General features: G+C 37.5%; 1 protein-coding gene across 2 annotated transcripts in view; it reads right to left on the reverse strand.

The window, feature by feature from the left end:
- GPR176 (G protein-coupled receptor 176) overlaps positions 1 to 19311 on the reverse strand; it is a 39441-nt gene continuing 20130 nt past the window's right edge. The window contains exons 1-3 of one of the 2 annotated variants that reach the window (XM_061380158.1): positions 6921 to 7072; positions 4461 to 4713; positions 1 to 2843 (exon numbers count right to left, since the gene is read on the reverse strand). In XM_061380158.1, the coding sequence (XP_061236142.1) occupies positions 1736 to 2843; positions 4461 to 4705 (1353 nt within the window). In that variant the 5' untranslated portion in view covers positions 4706 to 4713; positions 6921 to 7072 and the 3' untranslated portion in view covers positions 1 to 1735. Of the gene's footprint in view, positions 2844 to 4460; positions 4714 to 6920; positions 7073 to 19311 lie in introns of those variants that run through there. The other variant, XM_061380157.1, reaches the window with a different exon arrangement.

Raw genomic sequence — 19311 nt, forward strand, 5'->3', positions numbered from 1 at the left:
TTTTTTCTTTAAATACAATTTTATTAAAACTTTTGCTTTTAATACCTTGTAGAAATCCACCACCTTGGAGACATCAGAAGCTGCTGACTTTCTTCAAACCAAAGGAAGAACAGGTAGTTCTCTAAATCCTGCTTCAGCAGAATTTTTTCTCACTTTTAACAATGACAGGTTGGATTTAGTAAGTTACTGTGAACTTGGCAAGATTTTTCACTTTGTCCTTTTAAAAGTATGCTTTAAAGAAAACTACTTTCATAAACAGACGGTAACTACAGATAAAGGGTCGGCATGCACCAAGGGGCTACATTACAGCATAACCACAAGGACATTACTAGATTGTGCTTTTAAGAAACTACTGGGAGACACAACAGTGAACGCAGAGAAGAAGGAAAGACTACTCGCAACTGAACAAGGGTTAAAATGCCAGGGATACAACAATTTCAGGTCATCTATTAGCAGACTGATACAGTTTAAAATTCACATTCAGCATAAACAAGACAATATGCCTGTGATGATGGGGGACAAGCTACAATACAATGCCTGAACTCTCCTAGAAAGCTGGTGTGCCAATGGCATGACTCCGACTCAGGAATTGGGAACCAGGTTTGAAAGTCTCTTTTTAATACTCTGGGTGATCTGTACTGTGAGACAAGTGGGGTTGGTATCTATATCTGTGGATATAGAAGAAAAATCTCCTTGCCTCTGACAGTGGTGAGCAACAACATTAATAAGCCTTGCCTTTTGGGGTCTGATATCAGCTTCCTCACTCAGCAGTTCAGTACAAGGCTACTAGCACTTCTGACCTGTTTCTTTCATTACTAGCCTTCCTGTAAGAAAACAGCAGAGTGCACCAGCAGATGAGTCTACATGAAGGCTGACAGTTTGGTCACTTACACAATACATACATTACACTGTTGGGACATTTGTATATGTCCTTTATCACAGGATCAAAGTGTTTTATTTATGCCCTTGGCACATGCATATTTGTTTACTGGAGTCAGGATTTTGTCCTGCATGGTCTCCAATCCAGTTTTTACTTAAAACTACAAGACTATATTCTTTTCTAAAAAAAAAATAAATTAAAAAAAAAAATCTCAGGTTTGACACGTATGATTATTTGGGTATTTTTGGCTGTGTGGAAGGTTTTTTTTGGGCCAAAAAAAGAGTGCAGACAGATACTTGGTAACTAATTTGTGCAAAAAGTCATGGGAATTTTAACACTGATTTAAGAAATGGGCTTAATAGAAAACAGATATACTTAATAGTGCATCTTGCTTCATTGATGAGATGTGCAGAACCTTGCTTTGTCTATTTACAGCAGGTTAGGACTTGCCCATTTTGCATCTGTCTTCTGCTCCTTACAGCCTTTCCTATGAAATTATTTTGACACAGTCCATTTTAATACAATATGAGGCTTCCCAGCAAACTGCCACTATTTTCATTTTTCAACCATACAAAGCATTCCCAAAGCCATATGTACTTTTTGAAAGTTAATCAGGCAGGTATCATTGTAGGGTTTTCACAGATAAAACTAAGAACCACCATCTCTTGATATATTATTTTCATGAAAACATATTAATAAGGAACACTTGTATGTTTTTTTACCTTTGTTTGTTTAAATTATATTTGGCACAAACCAAAAATCAGCCTGTAACAAATTTCAGCATAACAAAGATCCATGGGATCACACATACAACAGAAGGTGACCTTCCTCTGTTACGTAAAGCTCCTGCTCTTACTAAGAATCCACCTTGGGAAAGATACTGACTTTATTGTTTCTGCTGATTTTTCTTTCTGCTTTACATTTAGGCTGTTTTGTCTGGATTAGCTCTTCAGGAGTATTCCCCAAAGGAGGCAGGAGTCGCTTCTTACTGTTTCGGTTTTCTGAGAGCCACTGGGGAGGCAGCTCAAAGGGTCCAAAACCAAACTGCATGGAATACTTGTCATTTACCATATCAGCTTCTGTGGCCACAGCTGGCGCCACCTGAGCTGTAGAGTCTGCAATTGTCTGTGGTAGAAATTTGTGAATCAAAGTCTCTCCTACCTCTAAACTCGTGGTAGGGATTTCCTTCTGTTCCAAGTCACCAGCACCAACAGATTTGGTCTCTTTCTCCTCATCTTCTGTTGGCTTGAAGATTTGTTGTTGCCCAATATGAAACATTTCCAGAAGTTGGCTTCCTGAACGGACACTGGGCTCCAGATTAGCATCTGCAAAACCACCTGAGCTGACAATATTTCTCCTGCTATACCTTTGGTGCAGCTGTACTAGTGTCCCCACTAAGCACTTTCGTACTGATTTGTTCACAGTTAAAAATAACAAAGGATTGGCCAGCAAAGAGACCTTGGGCAACCAGATGGCAGTGAGGAACAAGAAGACTGAAATATCTGAAATATTGAGTATGGTGCGGTAAATCACCAAAGTTACATAGGGGACACTGCAGAAAATAAATATCATAACCATGGAAAGCAGCATGGCATGAAGCTCAGCTTCTCGCTGGGAGGCATAAGGTATAGAAATTGTATTCTGAGGGGTCCTTAATGCAGCTATGATGACTTTTTTCTTCTGGCTGGCACTCAGTGCCCTGCGAATAAGAATCATAAAGAGAAATACCACACCCACTGGTACAATCACTGTGGTGATGTTATAGATGATGACATATATCAGGTGGCCAAGGGAGTAACTCCAAGATTCAGAACAGGTAGACATGGCATAAATATCAGACACGTTGGTTACAGCAAATACTGGAATGCTGGCCACTATTGCATGGGCCCAGATATAGATAACCAGGTCTCGAGATTTTGCATCAGATATTTTTCGTTCCAGAGGGTATAAAACAGAGTAGTACCTGTCAAAAACCAAAATAAAATAGAATTACAACTGATTCAATGCAAAAGGTGAAATCTGTAACGAACATAATGCTTAGGAGAAGCTTCTCAGGAGCTGTCTGAGCAAAATGCCCCAAAACCCTAACTGGGTTGCCAACTAACTACCTGCTTATGAGGAAAAAACAAAGAACAAAGAAAGAGAATGCCTTTGCAGGGCTGTCTGTGAAAAAAAAAAAAAAAAAAAGTGAATAGTCAAACTTCAGGATCACATTATGGTGGCAAATGATTCTTTCAGTAAGTGGAACTGTATCACTTCAGCTGATGCATTTGAACATTAGTTTGAAGCTTTCATTATTTACTTATAAACTGGACAGTATATTGCACACAGCATAAAATCTCAGAAAACATGACAGAGGCATAGGTATGTTGCATTGATAGGTCATACTCATAGTTCATTTGAAAACCTGCTTTATGATAGGTTTTTTTTTCTCTGGATATTTGGAAAAAGCTGTCAGTCACAAATTACACGTACCCCTCTACTGGAAGTTTTGTTCTGCAGAAGCTCTGTATGGCAAAAGATCAGTGAAACACTGAACATTCTGTGTGCATTATAACATGCACTTTAGATTTTAGACACTGCTTCATTGCTTGCTTACTACTGTAGACTTTTAAGCTCGCAGAATTTTCATGACAAACCTACCCTTTTACACTTACCATTATAAGCAGAAGCAGTTTGTGCTTTTTGTGAGTAAGATTGCAAGTTTTACTGGTGAAGGGCAAATGATACGCTATTCCAGTGCCAACACTGGTATGCATTACAGAGAGTGATACTGCATTTATCAAGGCATTAACATTCAAGTAAGAGACATACCACTTTATTAAATATAGAGTTTAGTTTGGTAGAGCTAATGTATCCTGTGGTGAGACACAGTAACAGACTAACAATAATTTTATCTAACATGTATAAATGCACTGGTTCAGTAATGTAAACGGTATTAAACCAGTATCTACCTTTCCTTAAAAATGTCTTACTTAGTGTCACTGAGAAGATGATAGAGCTGTTCATTTAGGTGTAATAAGTGACTGCTAATAATAATAAGCAAACTGAACTGAATCCAAAAACTTAAGACAATCCAAAGGGCCACTTTTGATTTAGACTGATCTTCTAGATACAAAACCACTCAGAATTAATTCTGATTGTATTAATACTGGGAGATTTTTTAAATAAATCTATATTTGAAATTTGAAATAGATAGACAATCTACCTCAGGCATTGGTAAATTAACAGGCAATGGCTTTCAACTTCCACAGTTAAAAATGCTCCTTACGTATAGTCTGAAGTTGTCTGATTTCCAGTTCCATTACTGAACAAAAATTATCAACAAGAAAGAAAGGATAAAAACTTCTCTGAAGACAAATCTATAGACTCAAAGTCCTTTATAATTGGTCAGAGATATCACAGTAAACTGAAAAATAAAGGGTGCTCATGTTACAGAGAAAACTATGCCAATATGTTCTAGAAAGAAGCTGCACACAGTGAGAAAAGCACTCAAAGATCAATATGAAAGATATAAAAGGGTTTCAAAGGGAGAAATAAGAAAGAAAAATCAAGGATCCTGGCAAATTTTCTCTCTTACCTGTCAAGAGCAATGGCTGGAAAACTAAGGATGGTCACTGAGCAGAAGACTTTGTGCAGAAACTTGGCAATTCTGCAGAAGAGCATCGTATAGATCCACCAGCAGCAGTGTGGACTGGCACTAAGAGCAATGTCAAAAGGCACACAGACTAGGCTGGCACAGATCCCCGAGCAGGCCAAATTCTTAATGAGTCTGTTTGTTACAGACTTGAGTACTGATGTTCTGCAAGTTGACCACAGCACCATGATGTTACCTGTGAGTAGAGACAGGAAAGATAAAGCAAAAATAAAAATCATGGAATACTTAGATTTGGAAAGGACCTTAAGTTCATCTAGTTCCAACCCAAACAAATAAGCAACCAACCACCCCCTTCCACCCCCCAACCCAACAATAATTTTCACAGTTCTGAATGTTCCCTAGTACTGCAAACAAAAATACTTGTCTGGAGTTTGCCATGAGTCACTGATTTGAACCATCACACTGCTCAAACTAAACAGTGTGTAATGACTAGTGGCTTTATAATTCAAATAACTGAAAACAATTATTGTCCAGCTATCTCTTCCCATCTTCTACTGATGAATGAATTAGGGAATTTCAGAGGAATATCCTTAAATAGGATATCCAAACCATGCTTTTAGGTGCTTATGTTAACTCCAGCATTAAATGAGCCATCCTGAATATTCAAATATATAAATTTGCTAAAGTTTTCATATTTTACTAAGTAGTGCATAATTCTTTTTAAAAGATAAAAATACACTGCAAGTGCATGTAAAGATAATTGAAATATAAATTATTCTGTTTGTCTCTGTGCTCTGTAAGTGCATCACAGCAGCTTGCTTTTTCCACTGGCCACTTCAGTCACACAGACAGGCCTGTGTGAAACCACATCCAAGAGTTTTTATATGTACATAATGACCTACAACTAAACAAATGGGGCAGGCAAAAAAATGACAAAGAGCCTTAATGCACATAACTTCACAAAAGTAAACACGGAAGGCAATTCAATTCTGGATATTCAAGCACTACACATTTGTTTCAAATAGGGTGAATGGCTGACTATGAAGTAGAAGTACAGAGAAAAGTCAAATATACACAGTGAGAGAAAACAGCATCTTAAGCTGCTGACTGAGGTATGTAAAAGCAGCTGCAGTCCCCCCTACTTCTCTCTGTTGACACTACCATTTTTTTGGCTTGATTTTTCCTCTAACCAATAAAAAACCCCACATAAAATGCCAGCAAGGTCATATTCTTGTTCACATGGCTGACATGTATACCAAATGGCAAGTACTAAGAAATACCAGAAAGTCAAGCTTAGCTTCTTGATAAAACAGTGCGCCACTTGAATAGAAGCATGCAGCATTAACTTCCAAAATCCACCTCACAGACATGCTATTTCAGTCTGCAGTTCATGAATTTGGAATTAAATTTTCTATATACTGTGTTGTGTCTTATGCAAATTTCTTTTTGGTAGCTGACAAAATATTGAGTTACGTATTTACTATCTGATGTGTTTTAAAGAACGGAATCATCATCTGGTTTTGGCAGGTGCTTTGAGCTTGACAATGTATTTCACACGCAGTATTTAATCAGTTGTATTTAAAGCTTCCTAAGTTGCTAGGAGATATTCAGTCAACCAAACCACTTGCTTTCAACAATGTCTCTGACTCTTCAGTTATTAAAGAAATACTTCTCACATACGTTATTACAATGCCCTGGAATAGGGGAGGAGCTGGGTTGAGGGTTTGTTTGGTTGGATGGTTTGGTTTTTAACTTGAATCTTTCATCTGGTTTGAATTGCACTGATTTTGTAACCCTACTCCCAAAGCAAGTTTCACCTCCATTAGAATGAATATAAATGCAGAATGGAAAAATTAAAGAAATAAGAGGGTTTTTCATTAATACTTCAGAAGCTGCTAGAGAACTCCTGAGCTATTCTTCAGGGTTCTACAGAGGAGTTTCATTCAAGACTACAGATTTTCAACTGTTGAATTACTTCTGCAAATTACATCATATTGTCATTTGTACATCAGAGTCACAAGGAAATTAAATTAGCCCTGATGCTGACTAATCCTAAATAGAACTGGAAAGAATAAAGTGTAAAATAGAAACACTAGTTCTAAGATGAGGAAGAATTGCTTAGACAGACACAATAAAGTCAGAGCCTGAAAGGGAAAGAACGGATTAGCGGAGAGAACTGTCCACTTGAAAATTAGTGAGTGAGTATCTCCCAGTGAAACACTACTTCTCTACTTGCAACTATGAGTAACTTGATGAACCAGATCAGCTTCAATATAGATTGGTAAATCGTTCTGCTGATGCCTTCAAAGCAAGTATTTCCCTCCATGCGTCTCAAAGCCACCTACTCAGAGAAAAAAAATTACACCAGGAACTTGCACAGCATTAAATATTGAGAAGCTTCAGAACCAAACTGCATGCATTTCTCATTTTGTTGCTTCTCACCTCTCCCGAGCAACTCCTTTCCATGGAAAAGGATAACAACATTCCAGGCAACAAGGTAATTCAACAAGCATTATGCAAATTGCACTCTGAACCTTTTCACAATGTCTAGAGGAGAGGCACTTTTCTGTTCTGTACGTATTAGTCATTCACTGTTGATCCTGTGAAAGGCGCTAGTCTAACACCAGTATTCTCCTTGACTTAAAACTGTACCAGAGGCTGTTGCACACTCCTACAGTGGGCAAAACTGTCATTTTCTACCATGAGTTAGTTTCTGAGATATTTCTGCTTGATAACTGCTCTAGGGCTACATAACCTTGGATTCAAACTTCGTAACAGGATTGTGCTGGTTAGCTGGAGGCACCCAGGAAAAGCTGGAGTGAACAAGCAGCTGGAAAACGTAGCATCTTGCTGTTTCCTTGAAGTCACTACTGCCCAGGAAAGGAGTGTCGCTTATAATCCATCACATGAGACAAAGCATATCCCATATTCGTTGTACAGAATTCTAAAAAAGATGAAGTGTTTTCATTTATAAAGGAAAGGCATTTTTTTGGTCTTCTCAGAGAATGAACGTTTATGTGTACATAAAATGCTTACTATGCCTGATGCTGGTTGACAAACTTACCAGCACACAGACTAAGTGAGCAGGAGGCAAGTATGCAACTTCTCTGTGCCTTCTCAAATTCTCAGACTAAAAGAGAGGAATAGGAAAAGGTAACCACTGCACAAGAAGCAGCTCTTTCAGTGTTTAAAGCCTGACGAACAAGGTTAAACAGAGTTCATTTTATCCTCTTCTATTACTGCAACTATCAACATTCAATAAAATCTTCATGTACTGTACACCAATTCCACTGTATTCAGATTTGAAAAGACGGTTGTTTCCAGTCATGCCCTACTGTTAATTGAGAGGTATCACAGATAAGCAGCTATACAGTACATGAAGTTGCGTAGTACACCAAGAAAGTAAATAAAAAGGTCCAAGCACAAGCATGCTTCTAACCTTTGTAGTGTTTCACCTTCCCTGTATCTGCAAGGAGTAACATTCTCTGAGCATGAAATGTTATCAGAATACATTAGTCTGATTCAAAGCAGCAAAAAATACTTCTGTTTCTCTTTCAAGTTGTACTCTCCTTGGATTTCACTGCCTGACACAAAGCATTGATGCAGGCATCAACAAGTGAGCTAGTTTTGAAATACTAGCTTTTAGCAGTAATTCAAATAACATGAAAGATTCTTAATAATACTTCTAACAAACAAAAGGACAATCCCCATGGAAACCAGAGACAGTTACTTAAAAGAAATGCATTTGCCATGCAATCATCAAGAAAAAAAAAAGGGGGAAGAAGAAATAAGCTCCTTGTGGATTAACGCATGGAACCCAATCCATTAGCTGGGTTTGACATCTCACATTTTTGTTAACATTAATTGGATGTTAATGCAATTGAATCATAACAAAGTCCACATTCTAGCAAAATACTCCTCCTCGCAGCTTGCTTTCCTCTGCTTTCTGATTTCTCTCCCACCCAGAGCGGGGTTCTCAGGATCCAGCCATCTTTCCCAGCAAAGAGCCTCTGCCCACCCCATCCACACTTCATGCAGGATTACAGGAAGGAAGTGGCAGCACTCTTTCTAAGAAAACAACACAGGAAGCAATGAAAAAGATTAGGAACGGGGCCATTAAAAAATTAACTGAAAACGTCACAGCATGATGAACTGGAAAAACTTCCCTTGTTGAAACACCAAGATGATTACATTCCCAATCCTCAAACTCTTTCTTTCATACTGTTTTCTGAGGTATTTTAAGGAAGGGTTTTTTCCACTGAACTTACTATGCTAAAAGACAAATCTCACTCAAAAAGTGGTTCACTGGAAATATTTTTGGCAACCCCTGATAGGTAGCTATCAAATATCCTTCTTCGGTTAAAATGTATATTGTTTACTTACTCATCTCCAGAGGGAACAGGGATCCATCAGGATACATGTTCGCTTACACAGTTGGAAAAAATGTCTAACTTTATCACAGAATGGTTGAGGGTGGAAGTGACTTCTAAAGATCATCTGGACCAAAACCTCTGCTCAAGCAAGACCAAATTCTTGTAATTCTATAATTAGAATGTCCTGAAACCATATCTAACTTTTTTTTACATTCTAGCTGCCAGGGTCAAAATTCAGTGATAAAAAGAGTGGGCAATAACTTAATTTGGGTTTTAACATATTTATTTCCTTTTCAGTTTGTGCACATGTGCAACCAGATGTTTTACATCCAAGATGAAGTGTCTGATGCAAGAGAACTACCTTGGAACAAGATCTGCTGTATACCAAACTTCTTTTTTTTTTTTTCCCCACTTCATAAAACAGGTGATCTCCTTAATTTTAAAATTATATTTCTAACTGCTATTCTTGGCATTCCCAATCACCTGTTCCTACTTTCATCGTAAGTACTGATTTAGAACTATACTATGTAAAAGACTTACCAACATTGAGCCCTTATCACCAAACTTGCCTCTACTGAACTGCATCAAGCACAAATTTGCTCAGTACAGAGTAGTTAGTTGCAAAGCATTTCAGTATAGATGTAAATTATACTAGATGTTTAGAGTGTTTATTTAGTGTGTTTCTGCTCCCAAGTTACACAGTATAGTTACACCGTAGAAGAGATTTTAGGGAACGAGTTAGTCATAGCAGCTTAGTTTCAGAAAATGAATATAAGATTTCCTTGTAAAAACAGGTAAGTCATTGACTTTTGTTGCAGCATTGCCTAGGATTGTCAAGTTTGCAATACTGCAGTATTGCCAAGGCAAACACCTGCCTAAACAATCCACTGGCAGCAGCTACTCTGCCTTGTTGTGAAGATGGAGTAAAGTTAGGAAACATATTTGAAGAAATTTAAAATTGTTCTTACAGCAAGCAGAACTTGTGTGCTATGGTGGTATTTGTAATGTCAAAATCACTTCGGTAAATAATCATTAATATAATGCCATTTCTGACTTTACTGTTGCCCTTAGTACTTTATAAATTTATTGTCTGTGGCCAGATTCGAAATTAATTGCACCATACCATAAAGTCTAGGATACCCACTCTCATTTCTCTTACATATGCCTACTGAAGGGAGATAAGAAAGTACTGTACTGGTAATTCTCTACTTCTTCATACCCACTGCCACTTTTTCCCAACTCAGTTTTTGTACTTATTGTCCCATTAAACAGACATGATTTCTGGGCAGCAACAATCATTTTCTCCCTTTTGATAAATTACAGTCCTTCAACAGCCACTATGATCAAGGAAACAACCAAACCCACTTATTTTTCTCAAGTACAGTCAACCTGTCTGAATGACTTGCTTCTATTTTAAAATGGATATCCTCAAAGAACCTGAAACTCTTTAGGCTCCTTGGAAGGAAAGAAGTCTAAAGAATATTGTGTCTGCAACCTCTGGACCTTGGATTGCTCCCATGTCAGGAAAACATGACAAATGTATAGCATTACCTTTGAAACCTAAGCTAGGAAATTTTAAAAATTTGAAAAAAAAAAAAAAAAAAAAATGTCCAGATTTACTGCCCTATCCATCAGGGGAATACAAATCTTTTTAAAGTTATTAACTTTTTGAATCACAGTGCCTAAGGGACCAGCTTGTTCTACTTAGTGTGAAAATATAACCAAAAATTTTTAAAACCAAGGACTTTATATGACCCCCATGAGAGTCCCCCATGACATGAGGACCAATGTTTTTACCTCCTCTATAGAGGAAGGAAACAGAAATAAAGGAAATAGATAAAGAACAGCTAAAAATACTGGATATCATCATCAATGTACATGAAATCATTAGCAGAAGTACTAGATCCTGCATCATCTTTGCCAAGCAGGTATCACATCCAGTGAATCAACTGGCCTTTCTTACGAGGCTTTGTGCCAGTCACTCCCCAAGAGCAAATCTGACATTGTTACTAAAACACTATAAGGCTTGAGATGCAAGTGAAAGCAGGTAATTTTTCTTAACATCCAGTCTGTTGTTCATCATCCCTGCTCCAAGGGGAATAGCTTTTGTCCCTTTGTTTTATAAGGAACTCAGAAAAGGGCCATACTGTATGTCATGAAATGACTGAGGTCATGCAGTAGTAGCACATCTTACACAAGATGTCAAGCAACACAGCAATTAACTTGAGCTCCCCAATCATGGTGCTGAACGTAACTGTAAACAGCAGTCAACACAGGGAGCAAGCATGTTTAAGAGTTGTTTTTAAATAACAATGCTCTCTACTGATACATCTTTGTAGACAGCCTGTAGCCGTGTCTGTTGGTAGCGTTCCTATGTACATCCAGACACCTCTCTTCAGATGGTCCTTTTTGTCTGACTTGCCCATATGCACCTGCAATCCATATGGAGGCACTTTGGTGCAGTCACTGAGCTGTGACCTTTCATGTTGCAGATGCAGCTTGACTTTGCTTTGTTTACAAGGCCAGCCTCACTCCCTAATCGGTTCTCCCAGGAGAAACCTGCAGGACCTTGCACCAATCAGCATGACATGCCAAGGTCAGATCCAGGAGGAGAGTGGCAGTTTTGCACTTGTGAGGCTGTGGAAAAACATCTTTTAGAGCAACTCCAGCATTTGGACTGGGCTGCAAGCTGCTCCAGCATCCACAGCACATAGGAACAACCCTCCAGCTTTCCCTCTGGACACGATGACCCCCTCTGCTGTTCAGAGCCTTACTACCCTGTGCCTTCACGCTTTCATCTGTACAAAATGCTACCAGACCAGAACACAAACCAGACATGGCTCGGCAACATCATTCTTATGAAAATTATTTTTTCTGTATCCAATACTTTTCCAGTTGTTTGCTTAAGATATTAAGACAAAACTGAAAAGAAATTAGCTGCTGTAGCACAGTGGATATGTGAGATCTATGCTGTCTAATAGTATATAACCAACTGGACAATTTGATTAAATTACTGGGTAGCTGATTTTCCCTGGCTCATTTGTTGAGGGAAAAAGCAGAAATACACTCAATTTTAAATGAATGATACTTAATGGAGGAGCACAAGCCTGTGGTAATTACCAGTAGTTGGAAGACAGACTATATTTTCCTTGGTAATTGAGGCTATCTTGCTGCACTCATGATTAAAAAAATAATTCCTACCCATTAGCACCAATTTTCATCCTCCATTGAAGCTGAAATTACAGAGTTTGTAGCTGAAAGACACCATAGTAACAGCTATTTCATAGAACAGAAATTATTTTCTGGCCTATTCCACAGCCTTGTCACTTTCTTTTTTTGCTTTATACAACTAAGAAAGATCTGATATAATTTCTGCACTGGTTTGACTGTGCTTCCCTTTCTCCAAAGTGCAAGGTTATCAGAAACAAAATTACATTCTCCATATAGTTTTGCCTTGCAGCCATTCACCAGGCCACCAGCTGGGTGTACTGGATCTTGATTCTTTACACACAGATGTCTTCAGAGACAAATTACATATGTTTAATACATCCTGTGCAGAGGGATTAATTACATTATATTTAGAAACAAGCTTTTTTTCCCCTCCCTCCACAGCTGACTGTAATGAATGGTTCTCTCCACTCCTCCCAACCCTGTGAAAAGACTCAAACAATACTTGATAGGAAGAAGAATGTTGTGGGGACTCTGGCACACTTCTGAATAACCATGAATTCTAAACTGAAAGAAAAGAAAAAAACAACAACAACAACAAAATTGGGACGATCCTGAATCAAATACTTTTTTCTTTTCTTTTCTTTTTAGTATCATGTGGAAAAATATTCTATTTACCAGAGTGCATCATTACACTGAAGAAATATGTATTTACAGAACAAACTGGATTTGTTCCAACTTGCCAAAGGGAACAGATGAATTCCCATGGGATACCTAAGGGCATGCAAAGTACTTCACTGTCAAGATCACAGTGACATTTCTGGCCTGACTGAATGTAAGAGGTAGGGGTTTGGTTTGTCTTTGTGGTTTAGGGTTAAATTTTTTTCCTTAAAACACATAGAGCCCTGAAGTAAAATTTGAGATTTTGTTGATCAAGCATTTCATTTACAAAAATGATCTTTGATTGAGACTCTTGTTAAATTTCTTTTTTTCTCATTTTTCTACAGTCCCCATCTACAACAGAACTCCACTGCAGGACTTCTGTAGTCCTACTCTCCAGCCTGCCTTCTTTTACTCTTTTAATAGCTGAGTTCACTTTTCTTTGCTCAAAATCCTCCCAGCAAGAGACACTGCTGTTCCCATGTCCATTCTCTGCAAGACAACAGTTAAAACCAGAACAGCATTTGGCTTAGTGAGATGGGCCACAATCATTCATCTTTCAAGTGCCTTTACAAATATAACTATGAAAAGCTAATATTATTACTTACAGCTTCTGTTTTATTAAAAAAAGCCAGAAATTCAGCTTGATTCACATTTTTAATCTCCTCAGCAAGGCCAACAGGTAATATGTTATCTAATCAGGACTGATGACTCAAAATCCAGAGAGAGACATAAATACCTGGGGTTGGCTGAAGAAAAGGGAACCAGATTCAGCTACACACACTGAAGAACTACTGAAATTTCTCTTGACTTTAAGAATAAGAAAAGTTTTATAAATTGTAGCTCTGAATGCCCTCTAGCAACAAAATAGTTCTGAGGGTAAGGCAAGCTGTAAACCCATGCAACATTCACCCCAAATAGAACCTCTGATGTGTGGAAAGAATTTTTAAGTTTTCCTTTAACTTTCCAAGAATCCAGGTGACTGCCCTACTGGAAAATAAAGGCACCATGGTTGTTGTTACTGTAAGTTTCCTTTTCATCCCTACTGTTACAGATATAATTAGTCATCCGTATTTGGACTTTGTAAGTTGCAGGGCACCGCAGAAGATACTCTATACTGAAACTTGCCATAACACTGCCAAAACTTGCTGTACATTTGCTTTATTAGCATGGGTTTATGACCCATGATGGAGCCCTCACCAACCACCCATATGCAGTATAAAATTTTGCAATTGTGTTTTGCTGATAGATGCAACTGAAGGCAATCTTTTGGCCGATACATGGATTTTTTAGGTCTATTAGCATATTAAATCAAACTGATTTCTATATGATTTTTCAACATAAAAAATTGCTATGGAGCTGGAACAACAGAATCTAAAATTAGCTTCTAGTTTTATTTTCCAAAATAAAAAAAAATTGTCATTGTCTGTCTACATATATATAAAATCTGATAAGGGTCTACCATGTATAAGCAATATGGATGTAAAAATTGAATGAGCCCAACACATGTAGCATACAACTTACCCTATAAAAGACAGCAGCTGCCATCAGAAACATGAAGGAAAAACAATATATGCATATCCCATCTCTTCCACCAAAGAGGACCACAAATAGATGGTGACTTCTTTGACTGAGGCAAACCAGCAACTGGATGTATTAAATCATTTACAGCTTGCTGTGTTTTCCTATGCACACATACAAATACATGCTCATTAGCAAAGCTTTCCAGGGTTCTTGCATCTGTTCTCCGCAGTCATCTATAAAACATTTCTTGTGACACAGGCAATAAATTACAAATAACTGCGATGCGTTGCTGTGTCTTTGACCTCTGCTTATTACTTTCAAACCACTTACTGCTACAAACTAAGGCGTGTATTATTTGTATCTCAGCAGCTGGTTTTTGTATGCCTGTATTTCTCACTCACTTCTACCCTTTTGCTTTCCTACAAAAACTACCATGTCACAATGGTGGGAATGATACATATGTGTAATTGCTCCTCTCTTGTACTGCGTCATCCACTGTCAGCAGGTAAAAACATTTCGGGTCTGTGTACCCCACATGGAAAAAAAAAACAGAAAACAGAGACAATCCAGCAATTTCTCTTGTCTTCCACAAAGTAGCAACAAAAAAGTATACCAAAAATCTATGGCAATTTCAGCTTTGGAACTGAAAGGTATCCAGATAAAACCCTTCAACTTTGTATCTACATACAAAACTAGCATCGCAAACAAGCAAATCTCATTTAAAAAAATATGATTGATTAATTAATTGCAGAAGAAAAAAAGCCAACAGAATTGTTAAAAAATGCAAACAACAGTATTGTAAATGGCACACAGTCATGTAACAGAAATACTGCAAGTATGTTACCAAACTCTGAGAAAGTTCCAAAAGCAACCCATCAGTATGCTTACACTAAGAATAAATAATAAAAGAATCTCAAGTATAAACTAAAGAATATGTACCCGAGTTTTTCTCATGTCAATTCAATCTGAGTAGAGCATTTTATTAAAAAACAAACAAACAAAACCAACAAATTAAGAAAAAGGCATTACATAAATTCTCTTTTCCTAAGAGACATTGTAATAAGCCATTCAGGTGTTAAAGTGCCAATGCAAGCATAAGCAATGCTTAATGAGGAAGCACTCAAATAACAGTACAATCTACTGTGAGAGGTTACCTCAACTCTCTGATTTTCCAGTGGGAGCCAACTCATCAGCAATAATCATTTTAAACAGCTTGCTACCAGACGTGTACTGGGGAAAAAACACATTAGTCACTCTGTAAAACTTTAAAGACAAGTTTAACATAAGCAAACAGAGGGCTTCCACAGTGATGGTCATTTTGAATTGCACAATTGTAATAACCTCTCTTTCATATTTTGGAAATTACATAAATAACAGCAGGAAATATATCTACCTATGTTCCAAAATGTTCATTAAAATGTCTTAATTTCAGCAAATTAGCACACAGACTTCTTTCAGATTCTGTAAAGGTGATCCCATTTTCCTTATCCCCCCCCTTTTTTTCTTTTTTTTTATTCCTTTTATTTATTTTTTTTTTTTGCATTAAGATAATTATTACTGACAGACTGCAACACCCCAGTGCTCTCCAAGAAAAATATTTAGCACAAGTACAACCCCCTGCCCTTTCTGCCAACCCACTCCTATGTACAGAAAAATCTGTGGATGCTCTGCATCCATGATCCATTTGGATCTTTGTGCTAACATTGTAGGAGTGCCATGAACTATGATGCTGCTTTAAAAGCTTTAGTTTTTGAGAAGTGCCTTCAGAAGAAGTCTCTTTTCTAAAAGGACAGCAGAAGAAGACTTCATCAGTAAAGTTAATCTTGGAATTAAAACAGTGGATGTTCTAGATTGAAAGTAAAGAAAGAAAAGCCCCCAAAGCCCACAGAATTTTACTGAGTCTATAACTGCCTCTGGAGCCTACTCAGTAAAAAACTTCAAAAATTAGCACTATAATGACGCAAAAAAAATCATTACATAGGAACGCAGACATACGATGTTAAACCCTGACTCATTCTACCATCGCTTGTGTGAGTAGCCCAACAGATCACAGCAGAACCTGCACACTAATGAGAGGAAGGGTGTCCCACTTGCACCCTAAAGCATAATTGCACAACATAACTCTTCCCCAATTCCTATAAAATTATTTTTACTGGGGTTATTCAGTTTTTTGTTCATGCCTCAGTGTTCCAACAGCAAATAAACAAAACACTCCTGGGATTTCAAGTATGGAAAAGTTAATTTATCACCTCAAGCTTTACCGGTAAAATATGCTAATAGATGTAGCTGACAGCTATTATGGTTAGATATTTCACAGAGCATCTACTGTATACATAAATGCAAAAAACATTAATGCAATATTAATGTTTGAGTTGTACATACATTAATAATTACTGATGTTGAATTGCTGTTTCATGACCTTCTTATGAGTCTTAATCTGGCACTACAGAGCAGGAAATATCACCAGTACGCCAATAACCTTCTCTGAGTTTCAATGGTTAAGTAAACAATGCATCAATTATTTTGTATCTAATTTACAACATGTCTGGGTTTGGTTTTGTTTATTTTAAAGAAAAGCAGCTCTCTTCCAGGCTATGTACTTGGCCATGATTTCTGCCACATGGCTCAATGCAATATTAACGGCAGTCATGTACCTTTATTTTCTGCAATGTTTTGAAACCACACATCAGAATTGTGGAACGACCCAAAGGACTATTTCCATTCCTTGGAAATTAGAAGACATAATTGGAAAGCTTTGGGGGTTGGTGCTGGTTTTGGTTGTTTTGTGGGTTTTTTTTTGGTGGGGGTTTTTTGTTTGTTTGTTTTGTTTTTGTCATTCCCCTGATGCTAGGCTGCTTAATTCATAAATTAGTTGTAAAATATTTCATAACTTGCTTTGCTTTGCTGAGATGATGGAGTTTCTGTAGGACATGCAAGGAGACCTACATTATCAATAAACCTAGTTAGAAAAGCTAAAACCAAAACAAAATGCAAAACTGAGACCTGAAGACACTTTTCATCCTTTAAGCAGGCTACTGTCAATTAATTTGGCTGTCCCAGCACTTACTTAGATGAACATGATCATAACACTACCTTACTGCTTTCTTGACCCTGCTAAAAAAGACAGGGAAAGCAGGACTTGCAGGTCATCTCTTAATTCTCCCTGCTGTGAACAACTGAATGAAGGAGATGATGATTTTTCCTCTATTCTTTCAACCCTCTCATCAGGTTAATGAGCAATGTCACCCATAAAAGAGGAAAGTATTTTTATTTCTCTGAAATACAAATGGGAAAAAAAGGAAAAGTACAAGAGACTGCTCCCTATATGCATGCCACGTATGCCAAGTTCAAATACTACTGGGAGGATAAAAGTACAGTGTTAACCTTCCAGAAGCACAAACTCAGAGGTTGATCTGTATTGATCTGATCACTACTTTTAATCCTCTCTGCAACAAAGAACCTACCCTGAGCTGCCAGCAGACCCTTGGCTGTGTCAACAGGACACTCCTCACATCATCTAACTACACCTTGGTGTGACCAGTGTTAAGATACCACTCTGATCCTCTCTGCAGCCTGACAGAGAAACCAGAAGGCATTATCTGGTTAGATTCTTATTTCCTTCATACATCACATTTGGATGAACACCAAGAACACAATTACCGGATTCATACTGCTTTGAAAATACATAAAAACTGCAATGCAATTGGCACTAAAATTATCTCCTTTCCTCTATTCTCACTTTTGCTTTGTTAACTTACTATCTATCAATTCCATTAGCTGTGAAACTGAACCAATGTTGATGAAGAAATGCATGTCCACATATATATATTCCTGGGGTAATTTATTTGCTTTTAAGCATTCTTTATAAATTAAAAAACATTAAGATTTACAGAGTGTGTTTTCATTTTGTGTTTGGTGGCTACAGTAGACACTAGTGGCTATTGGTTTTTCCTCTGAATGCATCCTCTTTCTGCCAAGTGTTATACTTATGAACAGTATTCATTCAATTTACTTACTAATTTTGTATTTTTATGCTATTTGAATTGTTAGGGTTTTTAAAAATGCATTTTCAGTACCTATTACTAAAGCTGTACTGGAGTAGCAATGCACTTTTCCTAGAATTGCTCTACAGGCAAGGTCTTTGCATTTTTTCATAGGATGAAGCAAAAACCATAAATCTAATCTCAAATTACCACTTCAGTATGACAAATATCCACAAGAACCACAGCTCTGCAAAGTAATGAGAGGGAAAGATGGTACAGGAGGCAACACCTTTTATTAAACCAGCTACAAAAGTGCAAGTTGAGGAGGAGAGAAAGAGAAGTTTCGAGCTGAAGCCAGACCTCTCTTGGACATGGGAGTTGTTCAGTACTCGTTGATCTATATTATTAATTGCAAGGGCTCATTCTTATCTGGTTTAGCACAAACCTGGTAGGACATTTCTTACATTTACTGAAATGCAAGTAAACAAAATGCAAAATAAGAGATTTAATGACAAATGTGAATACTAAGTAATCTTCAAACCTTCAGCGTTTTGTGACACTAATGATGCTTTCATTGTTACAAATGCTGCATTTAACACAGTAGTGTGTGTACAGCTCACCTGTTCATCTGGATGGAATAACAGTACTTAGCTATTTTCACAGGCACTTTCCAGAACATTTACCTAAAAACCCTTATTCACCTGCCTTTAAACTTAATTTTATCTATTTGGATTATCACTGCACTTGCTCCACACAGTAACACGCAGCCTGCAATCAGAGCAGGTGGAGGTAAAACTCCAGTGTAATTGCATTGTTTTGTTGTTTGGTACCAGTGGCAGGATCATCTGGAGCCCTCTGTATTGCTTTCTGGGGACAAAACTGATTTACACTCTTGTAATCTTTAGCGAAAACTACAGTTTAAAAACGGAGGAGAACATACAACAATGAAGTATATTGGAGAAATCTCTCCTATACTTCACTCTGCACCGTTCAAAGTAAAATCTTGCCATATTTACTGGTCCAAGAGAGACTTGGCTGAGTAAAGGATAGGACATTGAAAATAAGCTAACTTGATTAAAGACAACTTTTTTTTCCTTTTACTCTGAAGTTGAAAATTCAGAAATT

Source organism: Neopsephotus bourkii, unplaced genomic scaffold, assembly GCF_033783945.1.
Source record: "Neopsephotus bourkii isolate Nb327-2 ecotype Australia unplaced genomic scaffold, CSIRO-AGI_Nbou_v1 NB_1792, whole genome shotgun sequence".
Classification (NCBI taxonomy): domain Eukaryota; kingdom Metazoa; phylum Chordata; class Aves; order Psittaciformes; family Psittacidae; genus Neopsephotus; species Neopsephotus bourkii.